General features: G+C 34.8%; 1 protein-coding gene across 2 annotated transcripts in view; it reads right to left on the bottom strand.

The window, feature by feature from the left end:
* Positions 1 to 17,317, bottom strand: part of Rap1gds1 (RAP1, GTP-GDP dissociation stimulator 1) — a gene marked incomplete in the record, with an annotated part of 153,488 nt that overhangs the window by 32,707 nt on the left and 103,464 nt on the right. For both annotated transcript variants that reach the window (XM_013517446.1, XM_013517447.1), the window contains 2 exon segments: positions 7,560 to 7,685; positions 16,515 to 16,643. In XM_013517446.1, coding sequence (XP_013372900.1) covers positions 7,560 to 7,685; positions 16,515 to 16,643 — 255 coding nt within the window.

The following is a 17,317-nucleotide window of genomic DNA, read 5'->3' as shown; positions in this document are numbered from 1 at the left end:
TCTTGTTGCTGGGACAAAATACCTGATGCCCAAAATTAAGGAAGGAAAGGTTTATTTCACTTACAGTTTGTGGAGGTTTCAGTCCATACTTGGCATATTATAAGGCAGACTGGCACATGGCACAGAGCTACATGGTGGCATAACACAGCAAAGCAACAACACAAAAGCCAGGAATTGGGGAGGAATGGCCTCAAGCAGCCTCTTGCTCTCCCTTACATATGCAAACTATCCACCCCAGGGCGGGTGTGGCTCTCACACCCATAATCAATCAAACTCTAAAAGCCTGCCCCATGACCACATGAGGCTTTGGGGGGACAGCCAGACACAAACCATAACACTTCTGAACTTTAGAAGTCATGTTTTTGAAAAGGGCTTAGGTTTTCCTTAATTTAAAACTTTCTTGGATCTTGGGTACAAAGTGGTTCATAGCCAAGTGTGGTGGTGCACACCTGTAATTCCATCATGTGGGAGGCTGAGGCAGGAGGACTGCTTTGAGTTCCAGGACAGCCTGGGCTACAAAGAAAATTCAAGGCCAGCCTGAACTGCACAGTGAAACCTCTGCCTCAAAAAGACAAAAAACAAAAACAAACAACAAAAAATAACCTACCCAAAAAACAAAGTGGTTCATTGTACTAAATTCTTTTCCAAATGTTTTAAAATGTTCATATCAGTTGAAAGAAAAAAAGTTTGGAACTCCTGACAGTTAACTTAAAATATGGAAAAATTTATATCACAATTATATTTTTAAAAAATGACCTTTTATAGCAAACTCCAGTCCCACATAAAGTAATTCTGGGGGGGCGGGTGGCGACTAGAAGTTGAATCCAAGGCCTCTGCCCTGACCTACATCTCAAAACTTTTATTAAAAATTTTTTTTGGCAACAGGATCTCAGTAATTGCCCGGGCTGGGCTTAAACCTGCAGTTCTCCTGCCTCAGCCTCTCAAGAGTGCTGGAATTACAGATGTGCACCACTACGTCTGGTGATGTCTATTTTAATGCCTTCAATATCCTCTCATTATAGTAATTATTCCACTGAGATTTTACATTTGCATCCATACCTGTTTCTTATAAGGGCGGATACAACTTATTCTTAGTTTTTAATCTAAACTGGCCTATCTAAACGCTATTAGATATACCCACAGAGAAATGTCAACAGACTAAGCTTAGAAATACAACTGCAATACGGGAGTTTTTAAATTTAAATATTTTAGCTGGATTTTACTTTGGTAACTGGGTTCCCAAAACTGTATACACATTAAATTGTGCATATACATACAACAACAGTACTTTTAGCTCAGCATTTGAGAAGGAAAAAAAAAAGACTTTAAAAAATATATACTTAAAATTTTCTCTTTTAGGCAATTTTAATATATTAAAAATTTAGGTTTTTACTATCTCCAGGACTACTAATTTTCTTTTGAATATTATCTCAAAATATACAGAATATTACCTAAAATACTTTTTTTGTAAAGGTATACTGTATTATTATTCTAAAAGTAGGGCATTTCCTTGGTTACAGAAACAAGAACTAAAAGCATGATAGAAATTGAAGGCCATTATTAGCTAGGCATGGTGGTGCTTTTTGCCTGTAAACCCAGCACCTGGGAGACTGAGACAGGGAGATCATGAGTTCAAGGTCAGTCTGGGCTACACAGTGAGTTTGAGGACAGCCTGGATTGCAGTGAGATCCTGTCTCCAAACCAAACCAAACACCTTCAAAATACTAAAACTCCTGACTTATACAAACCCCAATGTGTGTTACTTAGACTGTATGTCAGATTTATTCTCCTTTATATACCAAGAAAACCACAGATAGTACACGAAGTCTAGAAATAAGTTTTCAAAGATGTCAATCTATTCACAACAAATTATAAAAGAGAGGTAAAGATGTAGAGAATGCAAATATAAAAATAAAACCACTTATTTTCAAAGTCTGCAAGGATGGTACAGGTAATTCTCTGGCATAAAACTGACTGAAGATCACAATAAAATTTTCACTTTACAGAATCACCAAATGAGATGAAAAACAAATTTTCTCCAAAGAGTAAGATCCACATTATTTATAAAATGTAGAATGTGTTATGATTAAAGACCATAGATCTCTCTTCTTACAGTTTCACTGCAATTCAAAATATATTTAAGAGACCGAAACTGTTTTAATTAACATGAGCAAGGCATTCTGGCAAAGCAGAAAGCTTAGCACATTTATCAACACTATTTTGTTCAAGGACATCCATATTTATCACTACGTTTGCATAAGTATGTATGAATGTACATATACATTACACATTTATATATTAAATAGCTTTTTAATGGTGAAGAATACCCAAAAATGCAGAGAAGTATACAAAATATGAATAGTAAGCATAATCAATTATTAGGAAGCAAATTACCATACATCATCACTAGATCAAGAAATTAATTGCTAATAATCCAGAAAGCCCCTCTGTGCATTCGAGATGACAAACCCCTCCCTGCGTTCTTCTCAATCAATACCTGTGTTGCTACGGTAATGACTTTGATACATTTATTGTTTCACCAAAATAATCATTCCTAAAAAATTAGTCTATACTCTTTTTGAATTTCACATATGTGACATCAACAATATACATTTTTTAACATTGGCTTTTTCCCTTAGATACTATGTCTGTAAGACCCATAACACACTAGAACTGGGCAAGGTGGCTGAAGTAATCCTTGCATTTTGGAGGCTGAAACAGGAGGCCAGCTGTGAGTCTGAGGCCAGCCAGGGCTACACAGTAAATTCGAGGCCAGCCTGAACTATATAGCAAGACCCTGTCTCAAAAATATCAAAAGATCCACGCACACTGTTTACAGCTGTCTTCATTCCTTTCCAGGACTCCATTTTTCCCCCTTTATGAATACACCACGGTTTACTGATCATTTTACTTTTAACAATTATGAGTTTGTTCACATTTTTTGTTATCATAAATCATCCTGCCTTGAAAGTACCTGCAGTGGTGCCTGGCAAGCATGCGAATAGGTTTCTGGGCACAGAATGGAGTTGATGGAATACAGCGAAGCCTGTCCCTGCTTCAGATGTTCTTTTCAGAGCTGCATGAATTTACATTACTACCAGACTTAAGGACAGTTTCCATACTCTCATTAATACCTAGCACTATAAGATTCTCCAATAGGTATACAGTAGTGTTTTATAGCTTTTTAAATTTTACACTGCATGTTATGAAATAGAGCAGATTTTCATGGCATTATTAGCTACTTGAATTTTATCTTTTCTCAAGTATGCAACAATTTTTTTTTTTTTTTTTTTACTTATTTTCCCACTAGGTTGTCTCTACTTTTCTTAACTATTTGAACAAGTTTCACTATATTGCACAGAAGTCGTTCCCAGTTGTATGTGTCGAGTTTCTCACCTGCTGGCTTTTTACTTTTAATGTATCTTTTGAAAATAGAAGCTTTTACTCCTAAGGTAACCAAAGTTATTAATCTTTCCTTCATAATTATAGCTTTGTATGATCTGAGAAAACTTTCTATACCTTAAGTTCATGTATTTTTATCTGATAGTTTCTGATTTTAATTTTTCACATATAGGTGAACTTACCTAGAATTAAATTTTTTATATATGTAGTATGAAGTACGTGTATGTAGGAATGTCTCCAATTACATTTTTCTCATATTCCTAGTATTGCTTATTTAAGAAGAATGTACTTTTCATACTATTTTGCAATGATATTTAAACAGTCTAATATATCTATGTTTCTGGGACATATGAACTTCTTGTCCATACTTGAAGTGGAACTAAAGTGTCTTTTACTTAATATAGTTTTATCAGAATAAAGTTTTGTTACTGTTAACCAGTAAAGCCAGCTTTGTTACCACATTCTTTTTAACATTATTTTGGTGATACAGTCTGAATTTGAAATGTCCACCAAAACTTATGTGCTAAAATATAAACACTTACAAATGATTCTAAAATATGTCTATTAGAAGGGAAACAAGAGATAAATGGGACGGGGAGGGAGAGGAGGGAAAGGGAAGGGAATGGGAAAAAAGTATTATAGAGATAAAAGGTCCAGTTCACTTGGAAGGTTAAATAACTAGACATTACCCAAAATGTATGAATCAAATGCATTCAGAATTGTGAGGAGAAACAGACACATCCACAAGTATAATGGGGTATTTCAGTATGTCTTTCAAGACTTTATATAAGATGAAAATTTTTGAGTAACAATACTAAGAAAACTGATTTAATGTCGTTAGTACATGTCTGTAGTAAAGAATGCATCCCTTGTGTGGAGCTGGTACATGTACATAACACATCTAGGTTCCTTGTCTACCCCCTCCCCCCATCTCTTTATCCCCTATTCCTTTGAGAAAGATCTTCCTCCCTACTTCCTATGATCTATCTTTTACTTTGCTACTTATACTTTGAGTTTCTAAGAGAAACCATGTGCTATTTAGGCCATATGTGTCTGATTTACTTCACTTAATATTATGGTCTCAAGGCGCACCCATTTTTCTACAAATGACTCAAGTTTATCTTTCCTTATGGCAGAGTAGTACTCCATTGTGTGTAAATGCCACATTTTCTCTATCCATTCATCTTTGATGGACATCAGGCCACTATTATGAATTGTGGTACTACAAACATGGGTATCCATGAATCACTGTAATATGATGTCTTTAACACTCTGAGGTAGATATCTAGAAGAGGAATAGCGGGGTCAAATAAAATTTCTAGCTTCAATGTTCAGAGGAATCTCTTAACACTCCCACCAACAATGGAGAAGGGTTCCTTTTCCCTGTACCTTTTCCAGCACTTGTTATTACTTGATTTCTTCATGAGGGCCATTCTTTCTGGGGTAAGATAGAATCTTAGCATTGTTTTAATTTGCATTTCTCTAATGGTCAGCAATGTTGAACATTTCTTCATAGGTTTATGACCACTTGTATTACTTCTGTGAAGTGCTTCTTCATTTAACTTGCCCATGTTTTGAATGGGTCTTTTATTTGGGTGTTGGTTTTTTTTTTTTTTGAGTTTTTTTACATATTCTAGACATCAAGTCCTATGTGTAAGGTATATCTGGCAAATTTTTTTCCCCATTCTGTACGTTATCTTTTCACTCGGTGGTTTCTTGTATTGTGCAGAAGCTTTTAAATTTGACATAATTCCATTTGTTGACAACTCATCTTTCAATGAAGACATTTAAGTTACACACTTGTAGTACCATTACTGAAATACTGCGTTTTAAATCTACTATATTCTTATTCCATGTTTCTTGCTTTCTTTTCTACTCTGGGTTTGTACTGAATCAATATTTTTTTAAAACTTTCATAAATCCTATTAGTTTGATAGTGACATATTATTTTTAAAATTATGGTCACCTTAAAAGTTGATGTCATTAAATAATGAGTCTAATAATTCCTCCAGATAATGCAAAAGTCTTAGTACTCTTAAACTTTATTTTCTCCTGATTAATATGCTTAGTTTGTGGTATATTTTATATTCTCACAAGAAATTACTAGTTTTTGTTTCTTCTTGGCTGTTTTCTCTCCTTTATCTCTATCACTTTCTTTCCTGACAAACAGCCTTTATGATTTTCTCTAGTGAGGTTTTTAACTGGAGAACTTTTCTCTTCCATTTGATTTTGAAGGGTATTTTCACTACATTTAGAATTCTAGGGGCCAGGGATTTAGCTCAGTGGCACAGTGTCTGCCTGGCAAGTATGAGGTCCTGAGTTTGATTCAAGCAAGGTTAAAAATTATGTTTTACACTGTCATTTAGCTTTTATTGCTGCTGTTGAGAAGTTAGTTGTCAGCCAAATTACTCCTCTTTTGAAGGTAATTTTGAAGGTATTTTTCTTCTGGTTAACTTTAAGATTTTATTGGTTTTCTGCACTGTCAGTATGATGCCACTAGATGTAGAACTCTTTTTGTTCATTGTTATGTTTTGAATACTACCACCAAAACTCATGTTGACATTTAATCCCCACTGTGAGGTATTAGAGGGCAGACAACTAATCTGAGTATCATATTTGGAGGAAGACTCTCTGGGAGGAAATTAACGTTAAATGAGGTATAATGGTGGGGCTATAATTAAACTGGGTCAAGGTTTTGTGAGAAAAGTGTTCCATGCCATGATGCCTGGCAGAGGTTTCTCACCAGCAAGAAAGACTGGCATCTGCCCAGCTTGCGGAGTACAAGCTGAACAGTGCTCAGTCTGTGATACTGAGTTACAGTTTTATCTTTATTAGGGTTCTTGAATCTTTGACATCACTCATACTTTTTGGTAAATGCTTTGCCAAGATTTCGTCAAATATTTAACACTTCCTGTTTCTATTCCTCTTCTGTGTATCCATCAGTACTCACAAGACTGGGTCTGCCTCCACACTGGAGATCCAAAGGATCCAGCCAAAAGCTTGGGCCCCCAGGTAATGTTTTGTGCAAGTCTGTATCAGAAGAACGAAGGGTCTGTGCTAGAAGATAACTATCACATTCTGTAACTCTAAAAACTATAAAGAGAACCTTTCAACTTTATCCCTTGTAACCAGTACCTCCTCCCTAAATTTAAGGCCTTCACATTGAGCTACATGCCCAGTTCCTTAAAAAGAATTTTTTTTTTTGACACAAAGTCTAAGTCTCTAAGTTGCTTAGGCCAGACTTGAGACAATGACTCTCTTGCCCTGACAGTGCTGGGTTTCCAGGCATGCGCCACCATGCTTGCACCTTCTGATTTTCTTCTCTGTATACTTTTTCTCTTTTATGTGTCATTCTTGACTTCCTTCAAATTTATTTTTCAGTTCAAAGGACATACAGATTCAACTATATCTGTGGTTAAACCCACCTATTAACCATTTAATTCTGGATTTTTCAGTTCAGGAATTTCCATTTGTTTGTTTTCCAAATACATTATGTAACATTTTACAGTTTTTAGTTTCTTTCTAAATTTTTTAAGCCTGCTTTTAACTCTTTGAACATAATAAACATACCTATTTGAATTGCTGTTTAACAACTGCCTATCTGAAGATCTGCTGCTGTTGCTTGTTCTTTGTGCTGGTTCTCACTTTGTCCTCTCTCCTCACGTGGGTAGTCCGCTTTATGTGCTAGACATTCTATGTAAACATTATTTATAAGGGATGGTTTGTTCTCTCTGATTTGCTTTTTCCTATGAGACACCCCTTAAAATGTTTTTGTCCAAACAAAGGAACGGTTATCAATATGCTCACTGTTTGCAGGCCTGGGACTCCAACTTTTATTCCCCTTTCTTACGGGAGTACTGAAGTGAAGTTCAGTCTCTCATTTACCTTTTCTAGACTGCAACAAAACTGGGTTAGCTACCAAAGTATCTCTGCTAAGACTTTAAAATCAAAGGAACTTGCAAAATAGCTTTCACCAATGGGGATAACAGCAATGGAGGAGATAATGTAGCTGAAGTTAAGAGATAGCAAAATAATGTTTAGCACATCATTAATAACACAAAAAAGTTCTGAGATAAAGAACTATTAAACAATAGTAGGGAAAAACCTGAAAAAAATCTACATGATCCAGAATCAAAGAGATGCACTTATTTTCTTACCATTTTCTGCCAATGGAGCAAGAACTTCAAAAATCATTTCTCTCTTGTCATGCTCTATCTGTTTCTTGAAGAGTTTGACCAGCTCTTCAGCAATGTTTGTACTGGCAAACTGCTCTTTACTTGACTCTGCAAAAGAGGGAAAAAATGTGGAATAAGTAAACAAAATTAAACCCAGAAATTTGCTATCTACTACTTGCAATGTAGTACTTGTCATTCTGTATCACTGAGAAATACAAATGCTCTTCAAATACTGGAACAATCAAACTGATTTTTAATGCCCCTGAAAAAGAAAAATGTTTTAGGCTGTAGAGAAAATGTTCTGCACCAATTATATTTGAGGTTACAGAAACTGTTCACTAGCATAAAAAACTAGAGGTAACCATAGCAACAATAAAGTTACTAAGTCATAAACTCAGTTTCAAGGTTTTTAGTCTAAGAAAAAAGTTATTTATACGGATTGCATTTAAATGGCAACAGGCTATCACCATTTTATCTTTAGCATTGTTATGTTTCTGCACCGTTCTTCACAGGACTATTATTTTTTGTGGCTGCTTCCTGGTGCTGGGATCAAATCCAGGAGTTTGTGCATGTAAGGCAAGCACTCTACTACATACCAACCCTACAACCATTATTTAAAGGGCAATTCTTCACAGAGGCTGGAATTCCCATTCCCTCTTGCCCCTTCAGCAGCTCCAAACATTCTTCTTTACTCTAGAAAAGCAGCATTTATATATGCTAATATCTCACATAAATAAAATTAATGAGTTCTGAAAGTGCAGTTCTACAGTACAGTGCTTGGTTTAGCATGTGTGAGGCCATGAATTTGAGTCTTAACATAGCAAAAAAAACAAACAAACAAAAAAACCCAACTTTCTTCCTTATCTCATATCTGTCTTCAACTATTATTCAACTTCACTTTTTTTTTCATTTTAAAGAAAGTAGTACATGAGAAACAAACAAAAAAATAGAACAGGGGCAGCGTACCAGCATAACGAACATAAACAAATCAAAGCAAGAACATTCAGTGATACAGGGTCTCAAGACAAATTAATACAAATCAACACTGGTTGTTACACTGCATACCGCTACCCTCAACTACATTGCTCAGATTATCAGATGGAAGAATCAAAGACTGCTCAACCATTAAAGAGAATAAGAAAATAATTCTTCAGTGAAACATTAGAGATAATACCATTTCACTAGGTAAGATGGTAGTTCACCATTGTAATTCCATTGCATAGTTACCTTCAATCAGTTGCTCAGACCACCACACACAAGCATGCACAGTCGATCAGAACATAAAAAACTGTGAGCATTAACTGTTCATTCCAATATACCATCAGACAACAGCAATACAGTCATCACAGCTATTCATATATATTTATGTTTTGCCTTCCTTTTTTCTTCTTTCCCTCATCCCAGTCGTTCCTTTCTTTGAGCAATTTCTTTCCCTTTCCTATTATCTATTGCACGTTTTGAGTTTTACCTAGTCTTTCAGGTTCCTACACAAAGGAGACAATAGGATGTTTACACATCTGGGTGCGATTTAGAGTATGGTCTCTAGGTGCATCCATTTACCTACAAAAGCCTTGAGCTTATCTTTTTTAATAGCTGAGTAATACCCCATTGTATAAAACTACTGCATCTTCTTTATCCATTCCTCAGTGGATGGGAATCTGGGTTGTTTCCAAGATTTAGCTATAACAAATTGTGTGCTATAAACATGGGTGCACATATCACTGTGGCATGATGTCTTTAATTCTTCTGGGAAAATACCCAGAAGGGGAATAGCAGGCTTAAATGGGACTTCCAATCATAGTTTTGTGAGGAATCTCCAAACTGATTTCCACAATGGTTTCCCCAATCTACACTCCCAGCAGCAAATTGTGTGCTATAAACATGGGTGCACATATCGCTGTGGTATGATGTCTTTAATTCTTCTGGGAAAATATCCAGAAGGGGAATAGCTGGCTTAAATGGGACTTCCAATCCTAGTTTTGTGAGGAATCTCCAAACTGATTTCCACAGTCGTTTCCCCAATCTACACTCCCGGCAGCAGTGCAGTAGGGTTCCTTTCTCCCCACAGACTCTCCAGCATTTGTTATTGGTTGATTTCTTGGTGATAGCCATTCTTTCCGGGATGAGACGGAATCTCAGTGTTGTTTTAATTTGCCTTTCTCGAATGACTAACAACGTTGAACAGTTTTTCATGTATTTATTCGTCATTAGTATCTCTTCATTAGACAAGTTTGTATTCATCTCAGATGCCCACTTTTGGATTGGGTCTTTGAATTAGGGAGGCCTGATTTCTTTTAATTCTTTGTATATCCTAGACAGAAGCCCTTTGTCTGAGGAGCAGTTGGTTAATATTTTTTCCCAATTCGTGGGTTTTCTTTTTACTTTGCTGGTGATTTCTTTAGATGCGCAAAAACTTTTCAATAGGATGAGATCTCAGTTGTTGATTCTTTGAAGTATTTCCCATGCAGTTTGGTTTTTGTTCCTAAACTCTCTGCCTACCCCAATGTCGTCAAGATTTTTACCTACTTTCTCTTCCAATAAATTTAGTTTGTTTTTTTAATATTTAGATCTTTGACCCATTTTGACTTTAATTACGTTTCTTGATAATATTGTCTACTTATACTGCCTCTACTTTCTCACTTATGTGCTTTCCTAACTGCTAGTGTTACTTTGTGCCAGATAAAAAAATCTTATAAATGTTAACAAAAATTTGTATGGTTTTGATCAACTACTTACACGGCCTCTACTTTCTCACTTATGTGCTTTCCTAACTGCTAGTGTTACTTTGTTCCAGAAAAAAAAAATCTTATAAATGTTAACAAAAATTTGCATGGTTTTGATCAATAACAATAGTTTAAATAAAGAAAAAAATTAACAAGTGCAATACATTTTTGAAGTGGAGGCAGAAAAACAGGGCTCTGCTTTGTTAAATTTCATGAACTATCACATTAAAGTTGTTTTCATTTGAAACCTACGAAGCAAATATCAACACAGAGATGCTGTTTGGTACTGGTGAAGCAAATGAGATTGCCAAGGGTGAGAATCAGGATCAACACGGTAAGAAAGCAAAGTGTTAAGATCCCAAGGAGCAGAAATTTGTAGCAGTTTAGTGGAAAAGGAGAAGCAATTACAGAAGAGGGCAAAAACTAGTTTAAATGTGAGTAGGCATAATCCTAGTTTACCATGGAGAATAGAAAAGTAGGCAAAGCTGTCCACTTACTTCTCATCCCCTCTGACAGGCCAGTGCTACACCAACACCTGGTACTGTATGCTGTTTATGTTCTGCAGTGCTGGGAATGGAACCTAGGACCTTGAGCATGCTAGCCACACACTCTACCACAGAGCTACACCCCCAAGGTCTGCATGCTGTTTTCTGTCCCCAAATTGTTTTTGCTTATTCACTTGTACAGTTAAAACTTCCATTTCCCAGCTGCTTCTAATATTGTATTGTACTGATCTCATAATATCATTCATTTAATAAGCAAAATGTGCCATGTACTATCCAGGAAAACAAAAGATATATAAAACTGGAATATAATTTACATAAGGTGGATGGCTAAAAACTTTAGCTATGTTGAAGAACGTCTAAAAATGGTTGGTAAACAGAGATGAACCTCTGACAGAGCAATTAGACAAATATTTCTACTTTATTTCTAGATTTTTTTCTTTCTAAAAAACTTTCACTTTCTGCCCCGAAGATTAAGATGACTGGATTCAATACAGAAACACTTCTTTTACTCTTCCAAACCATGTTTACAGTAACTTCGGAAACCTACAGGCTCAATAAAAACACAGCTGAGAAAGCACAGGCTTTAAACCATTAGCCTGTAAGTGTGTATGTATTCTCTCATCAAAACAATTCTAAATATTCGGCAAACTAAACATAATTGAGAATTTCTAACATATCCAAAAACTTAAGTGCCTAATTATCTGAAGTTTGAATAAGTCAAATGGTTTAGTAAAATCCACAGCTGAAAAGCTATGTATATTATGCACACAGTAAAAATACTTAGTTACTAAAATGAGAAATGGTAATATTTAAATTATTAAAGATACTTTGTGTAAGAATTCAAGTTTCCTTTTAAGAGGATGATACATCCAATTTTCTTTGTTTTCTATTTTTAAAAAAACTGATTTTCAAATTATTTCACCTTACAGGAATCTTAACAAGGCTAAAGGTTTCAAACATCAGAAGAAGATTCACTGAATCATACAATCAGTTATAATTATGACCATTATGCTAAAAAACAGAATATAAACTATCAGAGTACACTGAATATAGTAGCAATATAGACTGTTTAGTTTCAGGTGCATTTTTGTGGTTATGTAATTGCAGGCCACAGTACAAAAACTTTGGAAACATAATGCCCTAGGATGAGCAATTTACAATTTAAGTTTCTGTGATGCACTTTTGGAGAAATGTTAATGTTTTAAATTTGCATTGTAATGTCAAACACAGCAAGAGCTGTATCAATATTTGCATACTGAATGATGTGAGGATTCAAATGTGCAATTTGTCTATGAAATTTAGATAAATTACATAATTGTCTTTCATAAATTTCCATCACAGAAAAAAGCTTCTCTACTATATAAAAGTGGATTCATATTACTAAATAAATCACCAGGCTGGATTAAATGTAGATCAGGCCTTATTTACTTCATAAGCCTACTATAAAGGTAAGATTTAACACAGATCAATGACCCTCTTTTATTGAAAAGTGCAGACTCTCTCAAGGACTACTCTCTTCCACTACTACAGCTCTTTGTACATTTACTTCCCCAAAGGATGTATAATAATTATTAAACCTTTTGCCTTGGTTCTCACTGGAGGAATGAAGGAAAACAATGTACTGGAGTACACTGAACCCACAATGTAAATCCCTTTCCAAGAGGTTAAACAAGAGTTCTCAAACTTCCCTGAATGTGAGAAGATATTTATAAGATTCAGACACATAATCATAAAAGGAGTGAAATGATTCTCAGCAAAAATAAATTTTAATATAGCATAGTCTATCCAAAGATTATCATTTCCTTATTTGGTACCAACTTTACCAACTTTTACTTAAGGTTAGGTGAGATAACCTCATCAGCCTTTGCTGCTTCTATGTATTTTCCTGAAACTTCAGAAGTGGAGAGGGCCAAGGATATAGCTCAGCAGCACAGTGCCTGCCTGGCAAATGCATGGTCATGAGTTCAGTTCCCAGTACCAAAAACCAGAAAACAAAACAAAACAAACAAAAAACCAAAAAAGTAAAGGATAACTTTGTTGTAGAATTTCTTAGAGCACCAGTGTCCAACAGAAAAGTAATCCATTTCTAAAAGTTGAAGCCACATACATAATTTTAAATTTTCTTATATGTACAGTAAAAGTAAAGAGAAACAGGCAAAGTTAATTTCACTATTTTATTTGGCCCAGTAGGTTTAAGTTATCATTTCAATATGCAATCAATATAAAAACACTGACAAGCCAGTATACATTACTTTTTTCATACTAAGTCTTTAAAATCTATCATATATATTTTACTTGTGTGGTATCTTGATTCAGATTACCTATACTTCAATGCTCAATAGCCACCTGTGATTTGTCACTACTGTATTGTACAGTGCAGTTTTTCTAAAGATAAAAGAATGAAACATATTAGTTAACAAACACACATACATTTACAAAATAACACAAAAAGAAAAGAAGCAATACAGAATTTCAGACAAGGTGATAGGAAATTAACAATGGTTGTTGTATTACATATTGATATCTTCAAATTCGTTACTCAGGTGAACAAATATAGACATGTAATATTGGTCAAACAATTAAACATTAACTGTTCCTTTCAGCAGAGCAATAATACAACTATGTTAGCTATCCTGTGTATACATATATACATATTTTTCCTCTTCTTTCTTTTCTTTTCCCTCATCCCAGTTGTTCCTTCCATTTGAGCAAACTGCTTTCATTTCACAGTATCTATTGTACCTCCTAGATTTTATTCACTCTTTCAGATTCTTACAGTAGTGAGAAAACATGGTGTTTACACATGCAGGTCTGATTTATTTCACTTATGACTATAGTCTCTAGTTGATCCATTTACCTATAAAAGCCTTAAGTTTATCTTTCTTTATAGCTGAGTAATATTGCATTATATAAAACTACAACTTTTTTATCCATTCCTCAGTTGATGGGCATTAGGGTAGCTTCCATGATTTAGCTATTACAAATAGCGCTGCTATAAACATAGGTGCACATATATTGCTGTGATATGATGTTTTCAGTTCTTCTGGGAAAATACCCATGTGTGGAACAGCTGAATTGAATGGGATCTCTTTACTGAGGAATCTCCAAACTGATTTCCACACTGGTTTCACCAGTCTACACTCCCACCAGCAGTAGAGAAGGGTCCCTTTTTCTCCACAGCCTCACCAGCATTTGTTATTGATTGATTTCTTAATGATACCAATTCATCTCAGTGTTGTTTTAATTTGCATTTCTTGAATGACTAATGATGCTGAACATTTTCTCAGGTACTTATTTGCCATTTGTATCTCTTTCAAAAGTGTGTATTCATCTCAGCTGCCCATTTTTGGATTGGGTCTTTGAACTGGGGGGGGGGGCTGATATTTTCTAATTTTTTATATATTCTAGATAGAAGTCCTTTGTCCAAGGGACAGTTGGCTAAAATTTTTCCCAATTTGTGGGTTTTCTTTGCATTTTGCTGATTTCTTTAGATGTGCAGAAACTTTTCACTAAGATGAGATCCCAGTTGTTCATTCTTTTGAAGTATTTCCCATGTAGTTTGGTTTTTGTCCAAGAATTCTCTGCCTAGCCCTATATCTTCAAGGTTTTTACCTACTTTCTCTTCCAGTAGATCTAGTATGTCTGTTTTAATATTGAGATCTGTGAACCATTTTGACTTGAGTTTGGTGCATGGAGATAGACATGGGTCTATTTTCAGTCTTTGGCCTGTGGCAAGCCAGTTTTTCCAGCACCATTTATTAAAGAGGCTATCTTTCTTCCAGTGTGCTTGCTTGGCCCCTTTGTCAAAGATCAGATTGCTGAGTTTGTGGTTGTGGCTGCTTCTTCCAGTTTGTTCCACTGATCTTCTCAGGTCTGTTGTTTAACCAATACCATGTTGATTTTATGACAGTAGCTTTGTAATATAATTATAGCTCAGGGATTATAATGCCACCTGACGTGTCTTTATTGCCCATGATTGCTTTTGCTATTCTGTCTCTCTTCTGGTTCCACATGCATTTTAGGAATGTTTTCTTGGGGATATAGCTCAGTGGCACAAGCACCTGGCTGGCAAGTGAAAGGTCCTGAGTTCGATTCACAGCACCAAAAAAAAAAAAAAGAAAAAATGTTTTCTCTACATCTGTGAGGTATGCTAATGCTATTTTAATTGGAATTCCTTGAATCTTGTACAGTGCAGTTCTAAGAAACTATTCAGTCTTTAAGTTTGCTGGATTGAAGGCAAATTCAGAGGGATTTCAGTTAATCATTTTTATGTTTCTATTAAAAAAAAAAGCTGGTGCTCTCAGTATGTGATGATAACTAATTTCTGTTTTATTTCTACAAGCTATCCCAGACACATACTCCCACATTTCCTTTCAAGGGTAAAATCTTTGTGAAACACTAAAGGAATGTTTATTCCTTCTTGGTTTCATTTGGGTGATGGGGATAACTGTGTAAATCAGGATTAATATGAAAAGCAGAGGAGAGATGAAAGATGAAAAGCAGAGAAGAAAAAAAAATTTGCAAATAACACAACAAAATCCACTGAATAAAAATGACTTTTAAAAACATCTCTGGTAAATAATCATATTTCCTTAAGCTTGAAGTCAAAATAAAAGTAATACTGTATAATTTGTAGGATGTATTATGCAAGGACATGAATTTAGAAAAAGTAACATTAGAGACTTGATGGTTTTATTTATAAAATGGAGACAATTAACAGGACTGTTCAATTACTATATTTAGTCATGGCAAAAAAAATCAACAACAAAACATTAAACAATTTATTATGGACATGACTGAGGGATAAATCCAACCCAGAAGTTGTAACTTTCTGTTGAGTCATGGTAAAGGGAGAGAGTAAAGGGAGGTGAAACAGGGAGAGAAAAATGAATAAAAAATAAAACACAGAAAGAAATGAGAGTGCCAAGCCAATCAGTTCTCTGTTATGACAAGGATGTGCTTCCAGCACTGGTCTGATTTCTGATCAATGGTCTGATTTCCATGTTCTAATTTTCAAGGATTTGTCAATTTTTTTTTTCTAGGGAGGTTTTATTTTTTATTTTTTTTTGGTTTTTCTCCAGTACCGGGAACTGAACTCACGACCTTGCACTTGCCAGGCAGGCACTTTGCCGCTGAGCTAAATCCCCAGCCCCTCTAGGGAGGTTTTAAATACATGAAAAACTCACTGTTGTTTTTCAGTATTTTGTGAAAAGCAGGGAAAGAACCTCTTCACCTTATAAACAAGTAATTCATGCAGAATGCAATACATTACAATGTCTTTTCCCCAGAAAAAACAACTCAATTTCAAGACAATTCTTCAGGTAAAAATACTAAAGTCAAGTTAAAATATTCAACTCTATTAAATAATGTACATTGTAAATTTTTTAAAAAATTCTGGTGAGTGTTAGAGATCAAACCCAACACCTCAAGGAGTCTTGGCAAGAGCCATACCACAGAGGTACACACTCAAACCTCTTAAATTTTAAATCTTAGTACTTAAAGAAGCAAGGCCATTCTAATTATAAATACAATCGTAGGATCTAATTGGAAGTACTTTTTTAAAATATTGAAGCAAGGATCTCAAATGCCTTAAATAATCAAGTAATATAAGCTAAGCAGATTCCATGGCAATATATAAACAAATTTCAAGTGTATTTGTAAATTAATTTATAAGTTAATACCATTTGTGGTTCAGGACCAGAACTTACCAAGTTCTGCTAAATTACCAAATGCAACCAGACACATTTCTGTGAGAGCTGCATTGTGGCAGTGGATGCCTAGTAATGTCACTAGGGTAGGGATGACACCCATGTTGATAAGCTGAGATTGAAGAGAATCTGCAAGAAAAGAAAAAGAGAGGGGAAAAAAGCTTTCACAAATCAAATAGCACTGTAAGAAGTAAACACTTGTCATCCTCTCTAGTACAAATTCAATGCTGCTTCATTACAGTAGAAGAAAATGGAATCCACTCATGACTAACTCGGACATTCAGAACATACTAGTTCAGGAGAAATCTGAATCTTTCTTATGACCAAAATTTAGAAATGAAAACACAGAATATATTTATCATTAATTATTTTTAATGGGGACTTACACCTTTAATGACTTAGAATATATAAATAATTAAATAGTGTCATTAGTATTTAAATGAAAAGGTTAGACAAAGTAATATTTTCTTATAGGAAGTCATAGAATATAAGAAAAGAGTAAGAAAAACAGCAAGACTAAGAAAGAAAACAAAAATCCTAACGTCTTTTAAATTTAGTGTCTTCATAATAAAAAATGAACAGTATACAAAACATAAAATGGTTAATTCAGAGTATTTATAGCAGAGTGTTCTTTGATGACTGCCAGGAAGGAAATGTAGTTTAACAAGGAAAAAATAAGTTACCTAAATTTTTTTTCAAAGTTTTATCTGGTTATAGGTAACAGATCATCTCAGTAAAAAAGGATGGCTTGAGGTAAACACAATGAGGTTAACACAACTTTGTCATCACTGCCTTCCATTTTC

This window comes from Chinchilla lanigera, unplaced genomic scaffold, assembly GCF_000276665.1.
Source record: "Chinchilla lanigera isolate Chin_1 unplaced genomic scaffold, ChiLan1.0 scaffold00004, whole genome shotgun sequence".
In the NCBI taxonomy this organism is placed as follows: domain Eukaryota; kingdom Metazoa; phylum Chordata; class Mammalia; order Rodentia; family Chinchillidae; genus Chinchilla; species Chinchilla lanigera.
The sequence above is the reverse complement of the archived record's forward strand: the minus strand, read 5'-3'. Positions and strand labels throughout refer to the sequence as shown.